At 38.1% G+C, this 17,912-nt stretch overlaps 1 protein-coding gene across 1 annotated transcript in view; it reads left to right on the top strand.

Moving 5' to 3' along the window:
- BANK1 (B cell scaffold protein with ankyrin repeats 1) overlaps window positions 1-17,912 on the top strand; it is a gene marked incomplete at its 3' end in the record, with an annotated part of 84,996 nt that overhangs the window by 12,044 nt on the left and 55,040 nt on the right. Inside the window, exons 5-7 of the mRNA XM_029083756.1 lie at window positions 24-144; window positions 12,599-12,795; window positions 17,765-17,774. Coding sequence (XP_028939589.1) covers window positions 24-144; window positions 12,599-12,795; window positions 17,765-17,774 — 328 coding nt within the window. The remainder of the gene's footprint in view (window positions 1-23; window positions 145-12,598; window positions 12,796-17,764; window positions 17,775-17,912) is intronic.

Below are 17,912 nucleotides of genomic sequence, written 5' to 3' on the forward strand. Positions count from 1 at the left end.
TTTTTCTTTTGTCTTTTAAACAGGCTTTTAAATTTTCTTCTGTAGAGAAGCTGGACAATGTTCTGACTTTGTTATTGAAAAGCAAAATGTCTGCTTATGAACTTGGTCCCTTCCAAAGTGAAGAAGAGCACCATCAACAAGCTAGTGAGTCACTTCTTGTATGCTTTGATTTTTATTACTGATGCTATGGTTATTACTTATAAATGTTAATAAGGTGATCTTTAGGTATTTAAAGCCACTAGTGAAATGCAGGAATCCACAATAAAGACAGTGTAACTAGGAAAAATGGGGAAAAAGCATTCTCTAAATCATTATTCCATGACTCAGTACTGTGTATTTATACTTGTCTGGATGTTTAATCAGCTTTGGATTAGCTTCAGATTGACAGCTTTACAGCTAATCAAATTTATATTTATGGGAAAACAGGCAGTAAGAGACATGAGAAGATGCCTGTACATTATATAATTTTTACTAATTGCTTTTCTGCAATACAACTTAAACTTCACTTTCTCGAAGTTTGGTGACATAAAAAGAAAATCAGAAAGATTATCTGAAGAGAATGGATGGCTTTTGAATTTAGAACAGCACTAAACTTCCTCATTCATTTTAGTACTTATGCACTTAATAGTTTCCATTACTTCTGGCCAAAAGATAATTATATTATTTTTAATTTAAAAAGGCATCTCAGTGAATTAAAATAGGATTTTTCTATGAAGTAGACACACTATATGCAGAATTCAGTAGTGTATCAACAGAAGCTACTGTTTAGTACCAAATGGAGGGTCCTGCTTGACTTCATTAACCACATATTAAGGATTCTAATTGGTTTGCAATAAACCAAGAGTGTGGTTATTTAGATTGTGTTTTGCAAGCATAATTATGATGTTATTTCAGATGTGTGTTAGACCCCAGCTTTTCTGAGAAACTTTTGGGGGAAAAACAAAAGCCAAGAAAATGTGTTTCCCTTCTGAAGTACTTAAGAAATATGTGTTTGAGTTGTTGTGTGACTCCTGTTTTATGTATCTGGACTATGGTTTTGAGAGAAAATAAGCTCATTGCAATCAAGTACAACATAACACTTCTCCTAACCAAATATAACAAGTTTTGAAGGTAGCTTTACTGTGATCACTATCATGCTTCCTTTCCTTTTCAGTGAGGTTTCTTTGATGATGGAATTCATTCCTCTGTATTATATATACGTGATTCCACTTGTATACTAAAATTTAGCTTAAATGTGAGACTGGGTTAGTGGAAGCAAACAAGTAGGGTGTTAAGTGAGGCACTCGTCCTTGACATTATCCTGTGCAAGACTACAGGATGAGGGTGTATAGGACACATTAGAGAGTCATTCCCAATGTGAAGTGTTAGTTCTGATGAACAAAAGATTTGTTCCTTCTCTAGCAACCAGTTAGATCTAGGCACGTATTTGAACATTGAGAATAATGCTTACCAACCTGCAGTCCCTCCCCAAAAGGCCTGTGTGGTTCAAGAGCAAGTTGACTGCTTGTGAGTTTGAGCCAAGTAGTGACCTTAAAATCAACTGGTTTGATGTATGGCACAACAAGAAAGTATGAAGTTAGATGCCTAGATTCTTCATGAAAGAAAGATGGGGTTGCAGAGCTGGAAGTGCTCAGAATGTGGGAGGCCTAGGCTCTGATCTCCCTTCTGCCTGAAAGGTGTGTAAACCCATGTCTGACTCCCTATAGGCGTTAGACATATCAGGTCTAATAGAGGATGAGCATCTCCTTGTTCAGCCACTTTTATAGCATTTTATTCCAAGCACCATTTTTTCTTCCAAAGACAAAATGTCAAAGAATAAAAACTAATTAAATACTTTTGGGAAGGAAATTAAGCTATTGGATGAAAAGCTCTTTAGCAGAGAGATGAGTTATTCATGTATCTCGGATCAGGCAGATGAATTAGCCCTAGTTTCGTAATTCCTGTATGTGCTGCTGTTGCGTGTAAAGGATGGTAAAGCAATTTAGCAGGAAATAAACCCCCTTGTATTCCAACTCACCCTCAGATAACTGGAGGAGCTGGGGGTGGCTAGGCTTAAATCCTGAGTGATGCCCAATTGAGCTTTATTGGTCCAACAACTGCAGATGCACCGAATCAATAGATCACTATTGGTCCGACAGGGTGGTGCGCTGCCACTATCGGTCTGAGAGGCACCGAGTGGTGCACTGCCACTATCGGTCTGAGAGGCACCGAGTGGTGCACTGCCACTATCGGTATGAGAGGCACCGTGCAGATGCACCGAATCAATAGATCACTATTGGTCCGACAGGGTGGTGCGCTGCCACTATCGGTCTGAGAGGCACCGAGTGGTGCACTGCCACTATCGGTCTGACAACTGCAGATGCACCGAATAGCGTGCTGCACTCCCGTGCCCACGATTTATGGACCTACACAGCTAAACCTGCAGAATCTGGCAGTGTCCTGCTGAGCACGGGTCAGTTGGGTTGGCTGGTTACAGACAGACACAGTTCGACAGGACACTCCAAGTCAGGGCACATCAGTGCTGGATCCACTTGATAGTGTCCTGTACCCATCGGCCAGTCACAATTTATGGACTCCCGCGGCCTTATCTGGCAGCAGCCCAGCAAGAAATTGTGCAGCAACTCTGTAAGCAAATGAAAGCACCTTTAATAGAGCTACAGGGTTAATACAGATTTGTATGGATTGCTGGTGATAAATCACTATCTGCAGAAATAAATGCTTATACTGAGGTTACAAATTACTAGAACTATTAATCGTAGCAGGATGTTAGGTTACTACAAAGCACTGAATTAGTAAAAGTTTTCTCTGGAGTTTTCTAAGTGTCCAAGAGAGGAGTTCTTAGCAGAGTCTAAGTCTTAGTCTTACCCAAAGATGTCCAAATGTGGGGGAAGAGAGGCTCAGCCCGTTGGCTGGTCCCAGGAGTCAGAGGTCTGCTTGTCCCTGACTGGTCCACGATGATGTCTTCCTTAACTCCCTCCTTCCTTTGTGCTATTTTTATACTATTTTTTACCTGCAAGGTGGAGCTTGAGTGACTGTAGTCGTACCTTTACGGTGATTGGCAAAAGGTACTTCCGTTCCTCTTTTATGGTAGAAACTATCAAAACTTAGAGATGCTCTCTATGAGGGGGAAAGAGGGGGGCAATGGTATGGAGTTATGGTTTTCGTCAAGGTCCACAAAGCGGGTAGTTGTCAGAAAGGGGCACCAGCAGTTGATCAAGAATCACAGATAGACCATACATCAAGCCTTGTGGAGTCAAAGCGGTGTCTGGCACAGGGAGTTAGGGAAGGAGCTGCCACTCTTTCCCTGTGCAGTAAACAAATGGAATAAAGGGGATATTATTAAATTCCTGGCATACCAGCTGCACTTTTCCCCTGGGATCTTCTTTGACACTGTACCTTCCCTTAGTGTGTGGACACAGCCATTTTCTGATTTTTTTTTAGTTACCTCCAGCAATTACTCCACAGCTGCTTTTCCCTAGTGGTCAAAATAGGCTAACTCGTGTCAGAAATCCAGTTGTCTGTTTCCGGGGGCCACAGACGTTTTCCAATGAGACATGGTCAAAATAGAGGCATGTCAGTAAGTCAGAATGCAGATATACCTTTAACTTCCCAGTGACTACCTGTATGTGATTCTATAGGATTCCTGCCCACTTCCAAACTTTGCTTCTAAAGGCTTCAAAGTCTATTGAACCGAATAAAGGGAGCCTCTGATTATACTTAGTATCAAATGCTTAGATCATAAAGCTTTGAATATCTAATTTTCCTCCAAAATCTGGAGTGAGTTTTTTGTGCATCTAGCATCTAATGGATGGTACTTAATCTTCTAGCTTTCCAGTCTGGGTATAATAGCTCTATCTTAATAGTAATACCTCAACCCAAAGGCAGATGCACTCCTTGGAAGCTAGATGCTTCTAAAGTAAATATGCACTCCTTTCAACCTAAACACTAAAAAAGGTTTAAATCTTTTTACACCTTAATCCTTTTGAGACTGTTTCATGACTGTAGTCATTGGCATGACTACAGGAGGTCAATCCTGCAGCATGAGGCATAGATAAGAGAAACCTTTGTATGGTATTACCTTTATGCTTTATTTTAACTTTATAGCTAGCACATCAGGGTACAGCTGAGAAATTGCTGTACTTGCGAGTTCTCAATATGAACTCAAAGTGAACAAATAATGAAGAACTCACAATTAATTTTATTGGATAACTAATGAATTGCATGGTTTGACTTCTCACAAAGTGTACAGCTGTGATTAAAAACTTGGCAGTGAAAACTAAATATAAAATCTAATGGGAAAACTGCATGTAATGTAATCAAAGAAAAATGTAATGCGATGCTTGCTTATATTAAGAATTGTTTAGATCGAGACATCACCAGATGCATTCTTGCTTACATAATTTTTCAAGAGCCACTCTCTTCCCCAGAATGGCTGTTTAACTATTTTTTAGTACATTGAATGCAGTACTTGCAAGAGGTCAGTGTGTAGACTGGCAAAGTCAGATAGTAGAGGTGCAAAATGTCAACTCTGATACCATCTTACTTTTAATGCCTCTATTACAAATGTCTAATAATCCTCTCAAACAGCTGTTCTTTGTTTGGTTCACTCTTCAATGCATAGTTTTAGAGTGCCTAATTTAAGACAATCTTATAACTGCCTTTATTTTGTACACAGAATCTCCACTGGAAATGCGGTTTCATTCTTCTAGGTTTTAAGAATGAAAGTATGTACATGATATTACTATAGCTCTCACTTTGTGTTTCCTATCATGTATATACAGGATCATATTTACGGTATTTTTTCTTGCAACCCTGAGGCTCTTTACTTGTCTTTCAGTTTCCATTTATTCAAATTAAGTTGGAGACTTTGAGCACCGGATGACAGGCCTTATGTGTAGTTCTTTGTTTAATATGATCTTTTCTGTTTGACTGGTCTGTTATACCAGTATAACCAGGTCTCATAAATGCATGTGATTATATGCAAGCATGCCTATAAATAAGACATGCTTGGGGTAAAATCATCCATTGTTATTTCCCTGGGATAGACTTAACTAGAATATTGTCAGTATTCTAATTTCTTTTAAGTACTATTAAAAAAAACCCAAGATGTCCTCATAAACTTACTATGTTACCATTATATCTAACAGAACAACTTTACCTGCTTAAGATAGGTGTATCACTGGATACAATTATTTCTGATAAGGGAAGTTCTTCAAAAGGTGCCATGAATCACAAGTATGTATGCTGGAAATTTGAATCTCTTGCCATCTAAGCAAGGAGAATTGTTTGAGCAGCATATAAGATTTTGTGATGTTCCTTGCAGTATGAAAAGCTAGGGCTATAGCCCTGCAAGCACTTTAACATGTGTGTAATGTTCTTCCTCTATGGTATCTCACTTGGACTACATGCAGGAAGAAAATTACATCTCTGCCTAAATGGAGACAATGGTGACACTCTCTCTTTACTTGTTGTTTGACCTCCTCTTAAGTTTGTCAGCATTATTCAAAAGAAACTGATTTATAAAAGACAGCAATTGGAAATGATAAAAATAGAAATTTGTGCTGATTCTTTTACAAACCATGATTTCCGATGATGGCTATTGGAATGTATTTTGCCATACATAACATCAGTGTCAGTTGCTTGCTTTTGATAAAGTATCCTATTGTACTAGTTAGTGCAGTACCCAAAAAGTAAACCAGGGGTGTCTACCAGAAAAATATTGTTCAACTGCTGTATATGTAAAAGATTGTCAGAAATAAAGTGCACATTTCGGACCTGAACTATGCCCTTTTTTTTGTTTTAATTACATTCTTTATTATTGTATGATATGTTTTATGTAGTTCTAAAGAAGGTAGAAGTATCTGAAGGTTGTCAAAGTATATTTAGGATTATGTATGGATATTACCTGCTAGAAGTATAAAAGAATTAAGATAAAGACTTTAATTCAGTTTATCAAGGGGAAGAATGTTTTAGTAATGGTTGATATTTAAAGAGATTATTCTGTAGTCTCTGAAGGGAAATACTGGAAGCCCAATCAGCTGAGAAAGCTAAACACAGACTGAATAGAAGCCTCTGGAAAAATGTTGTGTTTAACAATAGCATTAACTGAAAGACAGAGCCAAGGCATGTCTGGGATTTCTAGTGGTGGTGTCCTCCATTCTCCATCCCTTGTGGAAGCATGTAACTAAAGCTGGAGGTACTGTCCTGAATGTGGTACATTCTGTACCAAACTGATTTCACAGTACCTTGTATGTATATTATTTCTTTATATTTTGGTAATAGAGTCCAGTCAAAATATACTAACAAATCCAAGCTCATATTTTAAAACTTTTCTTGGGCTTGGGAAGCTCTAATTCTGCTCTTGAATCCTCAGGTTTGGGAATTCTTGGTGCATTGATTCCTGTCCAAGAGATAGCAATTTACTTGAGGAAAATCTGTTTCTTTTTCCACTATTAATGAATTTTCCCTTTTTTACAAGTTATCTGTTACTTTTGCTCCGATTAAACTCAAACATCAAGAACTGTGAAAAGTCCTGACTTTACTCCTTTTGTAGAAAATACATTTTGTCACGTAACTGCTAGCAACATAACAAGTCCTATCCTGATTTCTCTAGTTCTTTCTTTCAAGCTGAAACATCTGTCCCAAAAGAAGAAATAGAGTCTGCGTTTTCAGCTGCTAGTGAAACAGTGACAGAAAAGAGCAACGAGGGGGGAAGAAACACATGGGGCTTTAAGTATTTCTTTAGTTTAACTGATATTGACACTGTAGAAGTAATTTTAAGCGTATATTTAAATTCCTAAAAAAAAGTAATGTCCTGTAGCAATAATTTGGGAAATAAAAGAAGGATGTCTTACAAGATCTGCAGAAATATCGCTGTAGGCTGTTCTGTTTGCTTACTGCAATTTTATGAAAATTCCCACAGGCTAAGACAGTGCTACAATACAGTAATATTAGATTTTATGCTCTATTTTATAGCTGAGGTGTTCCAGAATGCTCTGCAGAGAAGAGTAGAGAAGGGATTATGACAGGACAAAACATACAAAAAGGCAGTTCCCTCTTAACCTTGTGTATGTGAACTAAAACTTTAATTAAAAGCAAGCCCTGGCCTCAAAGTTAGTTGAAAGTTGAAGCCACCTTAGTGCACTATAAAATATGCCACTTGGGCATATTTTCTTTAACCTTTCCTTTCTGCTTGTGATTACCAGCTAACTAGTTCTTAATGTGGTTGCCAAACAGCGGCCACTTTTCTCTGTTAACATTCTTCATTAAAGGACTGCTACTGAGTAAAAGCTGTTCACTTCTAGTTACTGTAATAACTACTACTTCTGTTCAGTTCTATATATCTAGCTGACATATATCAGTTGTTCCAGTTTCACAGGTAATAAAAGTTCTAGCAATTTTCCCCAATTCAGTGTGACAAAGCTGCAAGTTCACGAATGGTATTTTCTGCCTGAAGCATGCATGCTTTCAAATAATTACAGCATCTTGCTGCTGTGTATAGTAAAAAACTTCACTTAAAGGAGTTAAACACAGTATGGTGGTAATTTCTTTACAGTAGAACACCTAACTTGTCTTATGAGCTCACTGAATTTTGTAAATCGGCAATTAAGTGAACGATTATAATTTTTAAAAAACCAAACACAAACAGATCTTGCAGTGAGTTATTCTTACTTGGTTATTTTGACAAAGGTACCCTTAGCTGTCGTTGACTTTTGCTGTAGAACCTTCAGGAAAGAGATAACTGCTTCACCTTTGACAGGTGACTTGGGAGGGATTTAAAAAATGGTGCCTCTCTTCAGAATGATGGTAGAAATAAAGTTCAGTAGATCTCAATCAACTCTTTTGAGGTCATTAACCTCATTGTGGTTTTTAATTAATTAAATATGTATTTACGGGAGGAATTTCTGAGAGGTCAAGGGCGTTGAATTGTTACTGAGGTTGCTGAAGGAACAGCAGCTGTCGCAACTATTGGTATAGTATTTATCAAGAGGGTGATTGTACCAGGGTGACCTCAAGCAGTTAAATAGTTCAGAGTTTTCTATCAGCAAGACTTGGAAAGTTTGGCCCATGAAGATTGCATCCTGCTTTGTGTGAGTGCAGGGGGCTGCCAATTGTGTTGCCTGAAAAGGCTTTGCAAATTAGAGCGTTAAAAGCGGTCTTAAGTGGGTGGAGCTCAGTATAGTTACCTGATGGTCCTCAGAATAACTTTTGCCTTGTGTCACAGTGTGATAGCAACAGGCTTCTGTTTCATGGGTCAAAGAAATTAAATCTGTCCATTTGAACCAGTCAATAAAGCCTTTGCGTGCACCTGCTCTAGTGGGTAACCAGTCCTGAACAACTCTGAAACAAGACGTGGAGGTCCTACCTTTCTGAGAGTAAGGCTGGTTGTATCATAGCAACTGAAGGTGACATGAGGGTTAATGCCTGTGGACTGATGGCTTTCTTATCTCCTGTATTTTATCAATGTACCACCACATATTGATACCTGGAAAAGTTGTGGCTATGAGGCATTTATTGGATGGTGGGGTGAGGTGACAAGTCAGGGACCTCCTAATCCCAGGTGGTCATCTACATAACTAAAGGAAAAACAGTGCATGTCTGTGTCTCTTGCACCTGAAGGCAATCTTGTGGTCCAAAATTGTTGTGATAATTAAATTAAATGGAAGCCCAGGACTAATAAACAGAGCTGCATACCTGCTTTCCCCACAAGTTTCTGGTGTTTGTGTGGCTCCCTCCCTCCACACCATGTGGTATATATGAACCATCTGTGGTAGTAGTTGGTAGTTTGATGTCTGAAATTGTTCATGGCTGACATGGAATGCAGAAACAGCAATCATCATGGCTGTAAGCTTTATCCTCCTACATTGTTTGTTTCTGAATCTCTAACTCCGCAGCAGGAACTGGGTCAATCTCATGTTTAGCATTAATTCCTTGAGGGGAAGGGAAAAGAAGTCTGAAAAGAGCTTTCTTCGCTTCTAATCCCAACCTTGTTAGTTACTACCCAGCCTAGGCTGGAGCTGGAATATTATCATATCCAAAAAGCAGCTGAAGTCTAAAGTAAGGTACTGGGAATAATACAGTGTTGTGGTTCAACAGTGTTTTGATACCTTAAAGGAAGAGTCTCCTCGAGTTAGAAGCCTGTATTTCTTGTCAACAGAGAAGAATTTTTGGTTGTTAATTTGGGAGTAAGGACACTTGGCTGAGGAGAACACAATAGTAAGTTTTGTTAGCTGGGATCATCAGCTTAGAGTGGCAGGACCGATGTGATGAAAGTCAGCTATTTTCAGACAGCTCTTTGCTCTTAATGCATCTGTACAATAGGAAGTCCTAAAAGCCATCTGTGCTCATTTGATGTACAGTTTTTCTAGAAAGTGTCCACATTGTGGGTTGGACTAGATGACCTTTAAAGGTCCCTTCCAACCCAAACCATTCTATGTTGTAACCAGCCAACTGTATGAGGCCTGTGCAGTTCGAATGTCTTTGTACAGGCAGATGGGTCTTTGGAGTTATGCTCATTTTGAGCAGAGTAGAAGCACCAAGAAGTTCAGTAATGTCTGAATTACTTGAAACTTTTGGATGTGGCTCTATATTGTGTTTTATGGTCATGTCCCCTAGCTGATAGTGATACTGTGTGTTATGTTGCATGACCTGACAAAAATCCAGTGTTTTGTCAATACTGGATTTTGCTAAATCTTTGGGAAGAATAGTGCATTCATACAGTTATGACCTCCAAAAAGGAGTTGTGTTTAATTTCAGGGAAGGTTTATGGTTAAAAAAAAAAATCTAGTAATTGAAAGCACAAACTACATATATAGCAATACAAAATATTTCAGGCAGCCAATTTTACTCTGTATTACTTATAACAACAGTATAGCAATAATAGTATAAATGTGCTGATGATTTTTTTTTTCACCAGAGCATTGAGTTCCTGTTAAAATTGCCATTATGCCATCTTTTTTTGTACTACTAAAAGACTTTCAATTCAAGGGTCATTTATTCATTTATTTATAGATAATAAAGCTATAGTATTTAAATTTATCTGTAATAATAGTTGTTGCAGAGAGAGCTCTTGAATGAGATATATTACAATAATTTTGAAATCTTGATGCAACTGGTGTTATTTGTCGTCTGGTCTTGGGGGTCTTTTCATGGCACTCTTGTCAGTTGTATCTGTTTTAAGCATGGGGTGGAAATTCACACTGTGAAAGTAACTTAAATTATTCTATGAACAGAACTTGGCCTTTTATGCTTGTTTTTGAAGTGAATGTCGTGAAAAGATAGAAAAAAATAAAATATTTGTAATGACTATCAGTAGATTCGTGGCTCAAGCAAGATTTGTATCCTGGAATTAACACTTCGGTAATTAAGTTCAATCTTTAGGTTTAATGCACTCCCAAGAAAATGACGAAATCCTTGTAGCTTCTTTGTTCAGAGATGTAATAGTGATGCTAGCATTGATGCTTGTTTAAAATTAATCTTTTTGGAAATTGCCTTTCAATCTAAGGTCTCATTGGATCTTGTACAAAAAGAAAATCCCTCAGCTATTGTACAAAAGCAATCCTGCTTGTATCTGAGTATATGTATGGATTTTTGCATTGTTGCATAAAGTTGCTGACTGATAGGTTGGTATGTAGCAACAGCACATTCTTCAATGGCTCCTTCAGCTATAGTTGTAACTAGAACTACACATGGCAAGAGACTGTCTGGAGTTGAAGGAATCATGAAGTCATAGCAAAAAGGTTGCGCAAAAAGAAAGTACCAAGACTAACTGGTATTCATTAAGAGCTCTGAAGACATTTAAAAGTAAAATAGCTGGATTTCTGACACTAGTATGCAATTTGTCAGTTCTATAGTACTAGAAGGTGTAACTATGATACCAAAACATAATTTCTCTGGGTACCTTGAGAACAAGAAGCAGGTTAATATGTTGTCTCTAACAGACAAATTAATAGAAATTGCAGTAAAATAAATTTTCTGTAATTTAAGTCTTGCTTTATAGATTTCTTGTAATTTTTTTGTAAAAGTCAGCAAACCTGATTAAGTTAGTGATTTATTGGGCATGGATGAATAACTGGCCAAAGCCAGGAGGCAGACAGTTGGAAAACTTATGCTAGTGATATATTCAGGGTAGTAAAGAAGAGGGCTAATTAGGAGAAAAAAATGTGGGAGAGGCCTTATGTGCTTTAGCAATTATGCAGTGAAATGTCAGATGATATTCAGTGTAGGTAAAAACAAAATGATGCATGTGGAAAAAGCAGTTCTATGTTGTCATACAAAATGAGAGGCTTTGAGCAGGCTGTTAGCACTGAGGAATAAGACCATGCAGTTCCATGATAACATCAACTTGTTGCTAGGCAGCAGATCAAAAAGCAAATGAAATACTAGGAATTATTAGAAAATGAATAGAGAACAAAACAGGACATAATTATGGCAACACATAAATTATATGGTTCACCCACAAGTTGACTATCATGTGCAGCTCTTCCCCTATCATCTCGAAATAGTTACATTAAAGCTGGAAAAGGTTTAGAAAAGAGCAGTTGGGGTGATGGAGTTGATTCTCTGTAAGACACAATTAAGGAGACTAGAGCTCTTCAAGAAGGAAATTCTAGGCATGAGTAAATCACTAGAAGTGCAGAGAGGGCAGACAGGGATGGAGAATAAGATTAATGAGGGACTGTCAATTGAACCTAGCATGAGCCCAGGTTCAGAGCAAACTAGAGGAAGCACTTCTTCATACAGTGGGTAGTAAAGACACTGCCAAAAGACCCTGAGGGTGCAAGAAGTTGATGGTGCCTGAGGCTGGATGCATACTTGGAAAAGAGATACACTGCCCACTGACATATAGACAGATCACTACACAACAAACCACAAGCAATTAAAAAGTAGAGAATAAAGTCAGAGGAAAGTATTGTTTATGCTTGATCTCTTTTTTGTTGTTGTTGTATGTAACTTGTGGTTACTCTTAGAGTTAGAATACAGGACTATACTGAAATGATAAGCTTACTTTAGTTTAGCTTTGTCCCAGTTCTACAAGGTGAAAGATAAAGTCTGTGATAGAAATTAATACTATGCTATTTCAGATAAATCCTAAAAACCATTATCCAATACATTAATCTTTAAATTCTCTGATTTTTCATTACAAGGATAAGCAAATTTTTGCAAATCTCTGATAGTCATGTGAATTTTCAGAAGTATCTTTTAATATGAAAACATAGCATCATAAACTTATAAAAATGTTCCATTCAAATGTCTCAAATTAAATAATATACACCTAAGCAAAAGCATGTCTTGGCTGTAGAGTTTTCTTCCCCTTGCAAGAAAGCTTATTTCTCAATAGAACTGAAGTGCTTCAAAATCCCCCCATCAGAAAAAAATTAGATTTCTCAGTTACACTAAAGGCACCTTTATTAAAATATGTATGTGAACTGTAAAACTGGTAGTTGGAGGAATTGTTCTTTGGATGACGCTTCTGAATTGTCAGTTTGATAACTGTGATTCTGTAGCACTAATATTCAAAAGACTTTTGTAAAAAGTGGTGGAAGGTGTTCTATAAAAGCAAAACTGTTCCTTATGAAAACTTTGTTTCCATATACAGATAGCCATTTGGAAGAATTTCCTACTCTCCTTCACTGTGCGGCCAGATTTGGGTTAAAGAACCTTGCAGCATTTCTACTTAATAGTCCTGAGGCCACACGGGCTTGCAAAATAACCAACAAATATGGAGATGATCCAGCAAGTATCGCTGAGAAGCACGGGCACAGGGAACTAAGAAAATTAATCAAAGAATTGTCAGTAAGTCCATATGCTTTTTCATATGTCACCAGGGGACTATGATGTTGTACTACAGAAATCCCGTAGTATCTCCTCTTGTAAAGCCTAATGTGTTGTAGTCCTTCTGTCTGAAAATAAGATTATGCTCCTTCTGTCTCAGAAAGAGGGGTCAAAATGGGGTGCAGCCACTTTCTTTGTGCACTGTCATAATGGAGATCAGAGTTTCTGCGCTGCTTGAATGTTAGACATGTGATGGAAGGAGAACAGTGAATCAGAAGTACCTTACTAGATGGCCTTAGTAGATTGGTGCTTTCAGTGCCCAAACAATGGTTATATTGCAAGAAGTCCAGCCCAACCCCCTAGAGTAGGAAATAAAGGCTACTTTAAAAGTGACTCTGAACTCTCTTAGCACTGCCACCAGCATTCAACAAAGAGAAGTTGCCCTGCCTTGGCTTTCCACTCCATTGTGAAGGAAGACTAAATTTTACCACCCTCTGTTAGATGGAGTAAATCTTTCTTCATTTGAGTATGCAGAAGGGGTTTTGGGCAACAGTTGCCTTTCCACATGAAAGACAACAACAGAATAAAGGTCTGTGCGTAGTTCTAGCATGCAGACTATTGCCAATAAACTCTAGCAGAATTGGCAGTTCAAAAAGCAATATAGTGTAGTAACATTTGAGAGAGTTAAGCTATTTTAAGTCTTTCTTGTGTTAACTATAATATGAGCAAAGATGATAATTCTTGTCCCAGAGATTTTAAAGCCTAGAGAGCAAATTAGGTAAATCATCTATCCAAGGAAAGACAGGATGCGAACGTTGGCATAAGTAAGCCTGTGTTGTGAAGACCTGGCACAGCTTTGATGATGGTGTGATAATTTTTGTGTGTGTATGTTAGACACCATGTTCATGGACAAATGGTAACAACAGACATGTAAGACAAGAAAATACAAGGAGTGAGAAAGCCAGAAGTTTCACTTTTCGGTTAACCAGTCATCTTGATGTAACCATGGGTAGACATGAGACCAAAGATGGTATTTGAAGAAATATAAGATAATAGCTGTGTAGATTATGTGGGGGAGGATGTTTTGCACTACTCGGGAGGGAAAATGCAAGAAATCTAAGGGTAGATAATGTAGAAAGAGGTATCCTAAAAAATGGAAACACTGGCTGACTGAGGTCAGTTATTGAAATTCTAGAGCATGGACATAGGGGTTGGTCAAGTTTTTTTCTCTGATACAGTTAGCATCTAATGTAAAAGTGAAGGAGAGGCACTGGGAAAACTGAATATAAGTTTACTGTGATCAGTGTTGAATCATGAAGATGCCTTTAGTAGTGTTTTATGAGTGGAATTTTTTTTTTCCATTTAGTTCAAGGGGAAGAAAATTGCAGACCCTAGAACCTGAAAGTAAGGCATTTTGGCAGTGGTCAAGATGCTAAATGAGAATATACTATTTAACTTTGTTGTTGAACAGCTGTTGATACAGGCTCTGAAAACACTGAGGGTGGGAGAGTATCTGTAAAGGAGGTATTTCTTCTTTTCTAATACAGGTAAAGAAAGCTCATACTTAATTAAGGGTATGATCTGGTGTCTTTTCTAAAGTGATGAAATATTGCCTTGCATTTACTGGACAATGAATGATCAGATCTCAAAAGCACTGCAGAGCTTGTTCTATTGAGAGGGCAAAGGAATGTTGTACTACAGAGGTGATGATTTTACCTCAGGTTTTGATACTGTAGGTGAGATCAAATTTAACTGAAGAGAATGCGATCCTCCTTACCATCTGGCATAAAGCTGTCCACAAAACGAGGATGTCTTTCTGAATCAAAATGTTAGTAATTTCACATTTAATATTTTCTAATTGCCCTAGTTGTCTCACAGTCATCTTTGCACTGGTCAGAGAGCTCCTGCCAGTAGCAGTCTGATGTATAAGGTCAGGCCCCTCAGCTCTTGGAGTTTACCACTTTGCCTTGAAGAGAATGGAACTGTGTTCCCCCACATCCCTACCTGTGAATCTGGCTAGATACCATCTCTGTATGGTCAGGTACCTCCAGTACATACTATGTGTAAAGGATTGATAAGACTAGGCAGAATGTGAATAAGGTGATATTTAACTCTCAGTGAGATAATTAGATTTCTTTTCTAAGATGGGCATATGAGTCGAGTTGAACATGGAAGCATAGTTTCCATGGTTAATTTATAATATTTAATGATAAAAGTTAATTCCGTAGCATAATTTTTATGCTATTGTTGTAGAAACTCACCTCCCTGTGCTTCAGATGTGTCTTTGTTTTGCACCTACATGGGATTAGAGGCTTCAGAAAATGGGTAATTTTCTTTTTATCCTTAGAAACACACTCATATTAAACCTCATGCTGTAGTTGGGGCCTGTGTAAGCACACACGATACAGGCAGACTACAGCTGGTATACATGGAGAGAGTACGTTATACTTCTATAGTCTATTTTGGTAGACTGTCAGCGATAGAGGGAAGTGTTTGTGAGGGTAATATATTTGACTCTAAAAAGCATGCAAAATATACCTCTGATTAGCTTTTATTTTTTACTAGGATTATTAATTGTTCTAATAAGGTCTCAGTATAAAATTATCAATCTAAACCATGGATTTATAATTGTAACTCTGATTTTATACAGTGTAATTTTTCATTAAAATGGTTCCTTCATGGTAAGTATCTGCTATTGTTTGCATGTAAACAGTAGTTGTTCTCTGTTCATGATGACTGCTCTCCTGAGTGTGAATACTTAGACTAGCACTGAAGTAAAAACAACTCCACTACCATCATAAGCATGCGTAGTCTGGTTAGGACATGCAGTTGTACTGCCCGTTTTCAGTTGATTCATATGGCGTGGCTTACTAATCTAAAACAAGTAAAAATTGGAGCATGCTTCAGGTCCACCAAATGTGTAATATGGTATTTTAGAAATGTGAGCTCCAGCTGCTAGAACATAAAAAGCTTATTTGTGTCCCCTGTAATAGTGCACTTAAGAACAAAAACTCTTACTGTACTTCTGTAATTGATGGGAACGTGGAAAAGAAATATTTCATGGCTCTAAGCCAGCAGATTTTAGTTTAACCACGTTCCAGGAATTTCCTGTTACAGCTGAAGTATTGAAATTGCTCATTATTACAATAGAAGTACTTTTGTACTTGGCATACCTCTTACCGTTTTAAAATTGCTACCTGTGTTTTGCCATTCTTTTAAGGAATAGCCCCAAAATATTCACAGTAATTCATCACTTCTATCTTAAAGAGCAATAGGTTTCCAGAAAAATGAGTGTACTAAAACACACATTCTATTTGTCCAAAATCCCATAAAGTGTCTTTCATTTCCCTTTGTGCTGGGGAATCCTTAGAGGAGTAAGAATTCCCTGAGATTATGAGAGAGAGAAACAGCAGCAAAAGAAAAAATGGCAACATCACAGCTACTGTTCTGACCCTTAAGCCCAGGGCTTTGCTGTGCAGCCTTCTCTGGTGGCTGGTGAGCAGATCTGTGCTCAGAGCTTTTTTTGTGATGCAGCTTTGCTGGTAAGGCCCTTCAGCTCCCATGTTGAGCAGACTTACTGGAAAGGTGCTCAAGGCTCTATTGGCAAAAGTGAGCTGTAGTAGCTGGCTAACTTGCACACCTGTATGGCACAAGTTCCCTGTTCTTGTTTAAAGGGAAAACCTCTTTTCTGGAACTGGACACCAACAATGTTGATGTGGGAGGGTGTGTCACAGCCACAGAAGGCAGATCTGGAGTGCCTGGTGGGCATGCTGGGAGCTGGTCCCCTGATCTGTGTCAAAAGAAGGTACAAGGGCATGATCACATAACATGTCGCGTGCTGTATGATAGAGCTGTATGAATGGAGGGGGAAGCAATTTTCCCCTTTTAGTACCAGTGTTATATACAAGGTTATTAAATGCTAAAATATCATACCCTTTAAGAACCTTTATAAATGTGTGCTCCCACAAGTGATAGTGTCTGCCTTCTCTGTCAGAATCCTGCATTTCAAACACTCCTTGAAAATGTCTGCTTTGTGCTGAGGGAACACTGCACAACTCGATCCATTTGTGTTAATGGTACTAAATGGATGGAGCTGTCCATAAAGGAGTATTTAATGGGGATTATGATAAAACTCAGCTTCAAATGTGCCAGCAGTTTATTAAGCAAATTGTATTTTTCTTGCATTTTAGCACAAAGCCACCTAAATTGGACATTTGTTTCCAATTTCTACATGTTTCATTATAGTTTAGATGAAGTAATTCCCTCTTCTGTAGTGTAAAAGAGGGATATCGCTTAACTTTCTGTGATACCATCCTGAATTGTTACTTTGTCTTGTGATTTTACTCCTCTATAGAACCAAGTACTTGAATATTTTCCGTAATTGCTTTTAGGTTGAATTGCTTGAATCAGATGTGTCAATTTAAAACTACTAAGAGACAGTAAGTAGGAAGAGTGGCAGGGGAGGTATCCTTGTCTCAGAGTATCCAAACAGAGGAAACAATGAGCCTTTTGAGTTTAGGTAATCCAGCTAATGGCTCAAAAGCCAGTAAGAAAGGCCAAAGTACTTCTGCTTTCCATTAGTCACAGGCTCAAAACATATCTGTGGTTGGTTGTTACGGTACCGTGATAGGTAGTACCTTGTTAAGCCAGAGTAGGTTGCTCGGATGTTGGGACTGCGTTTCAGACGTTTGTCTTTTGTGTATGCTCCGTCCCTGAAAGCTGCTTTGGCACTAGCTTGTTGTTCTTGTCACCAGCTGTGGTCTTCTGAGCCTAAATCCTTATCCAGCACACAAAGGAAGACTTTAAAAAATAGAGGAGAGAAAATTTCTAAGCATTAAGTGACTAATGAGGGGAGTATGTTCAATTTGTGACCTGACCATTTAAAATTGGAGGTCCCACTGATAGCCAGTTTAGGCATTTATGCTTTAGTATGGGCGTAATTCATTGTTCCAGCACTTTGGGTTGTTAATTTCTCCCTTCTTTTACCAAGAACTGTACTGGTGAATGTGTCATAGTCAGGAAGATTACTATGTACCACTTGTAGTCTACATCATAGTTTCTAAGAAACATGCAGTTCAGAAAGTGTTTTATTGGTTCTTTAATGCAAATAACTTCTGATTGTTGACTTTGGCCTTTAA

Source organism: Antrostomus carolinensis, unplaced genomic scaffold (assembly GCF_000700745.2).
Source record: "Antrostomus carolinensis isolate BGI_N321 unplaced genomic scaffold, ASM70074v2 scaffold5652, whole genome shotgun sequence".
Lineage (NCBI taxonomy): Eukaryota > Metazoa > Chordata > Aves > Caprimulgiformes > Caprimulgidae > Antrostomus > Antrostomus carolinensis.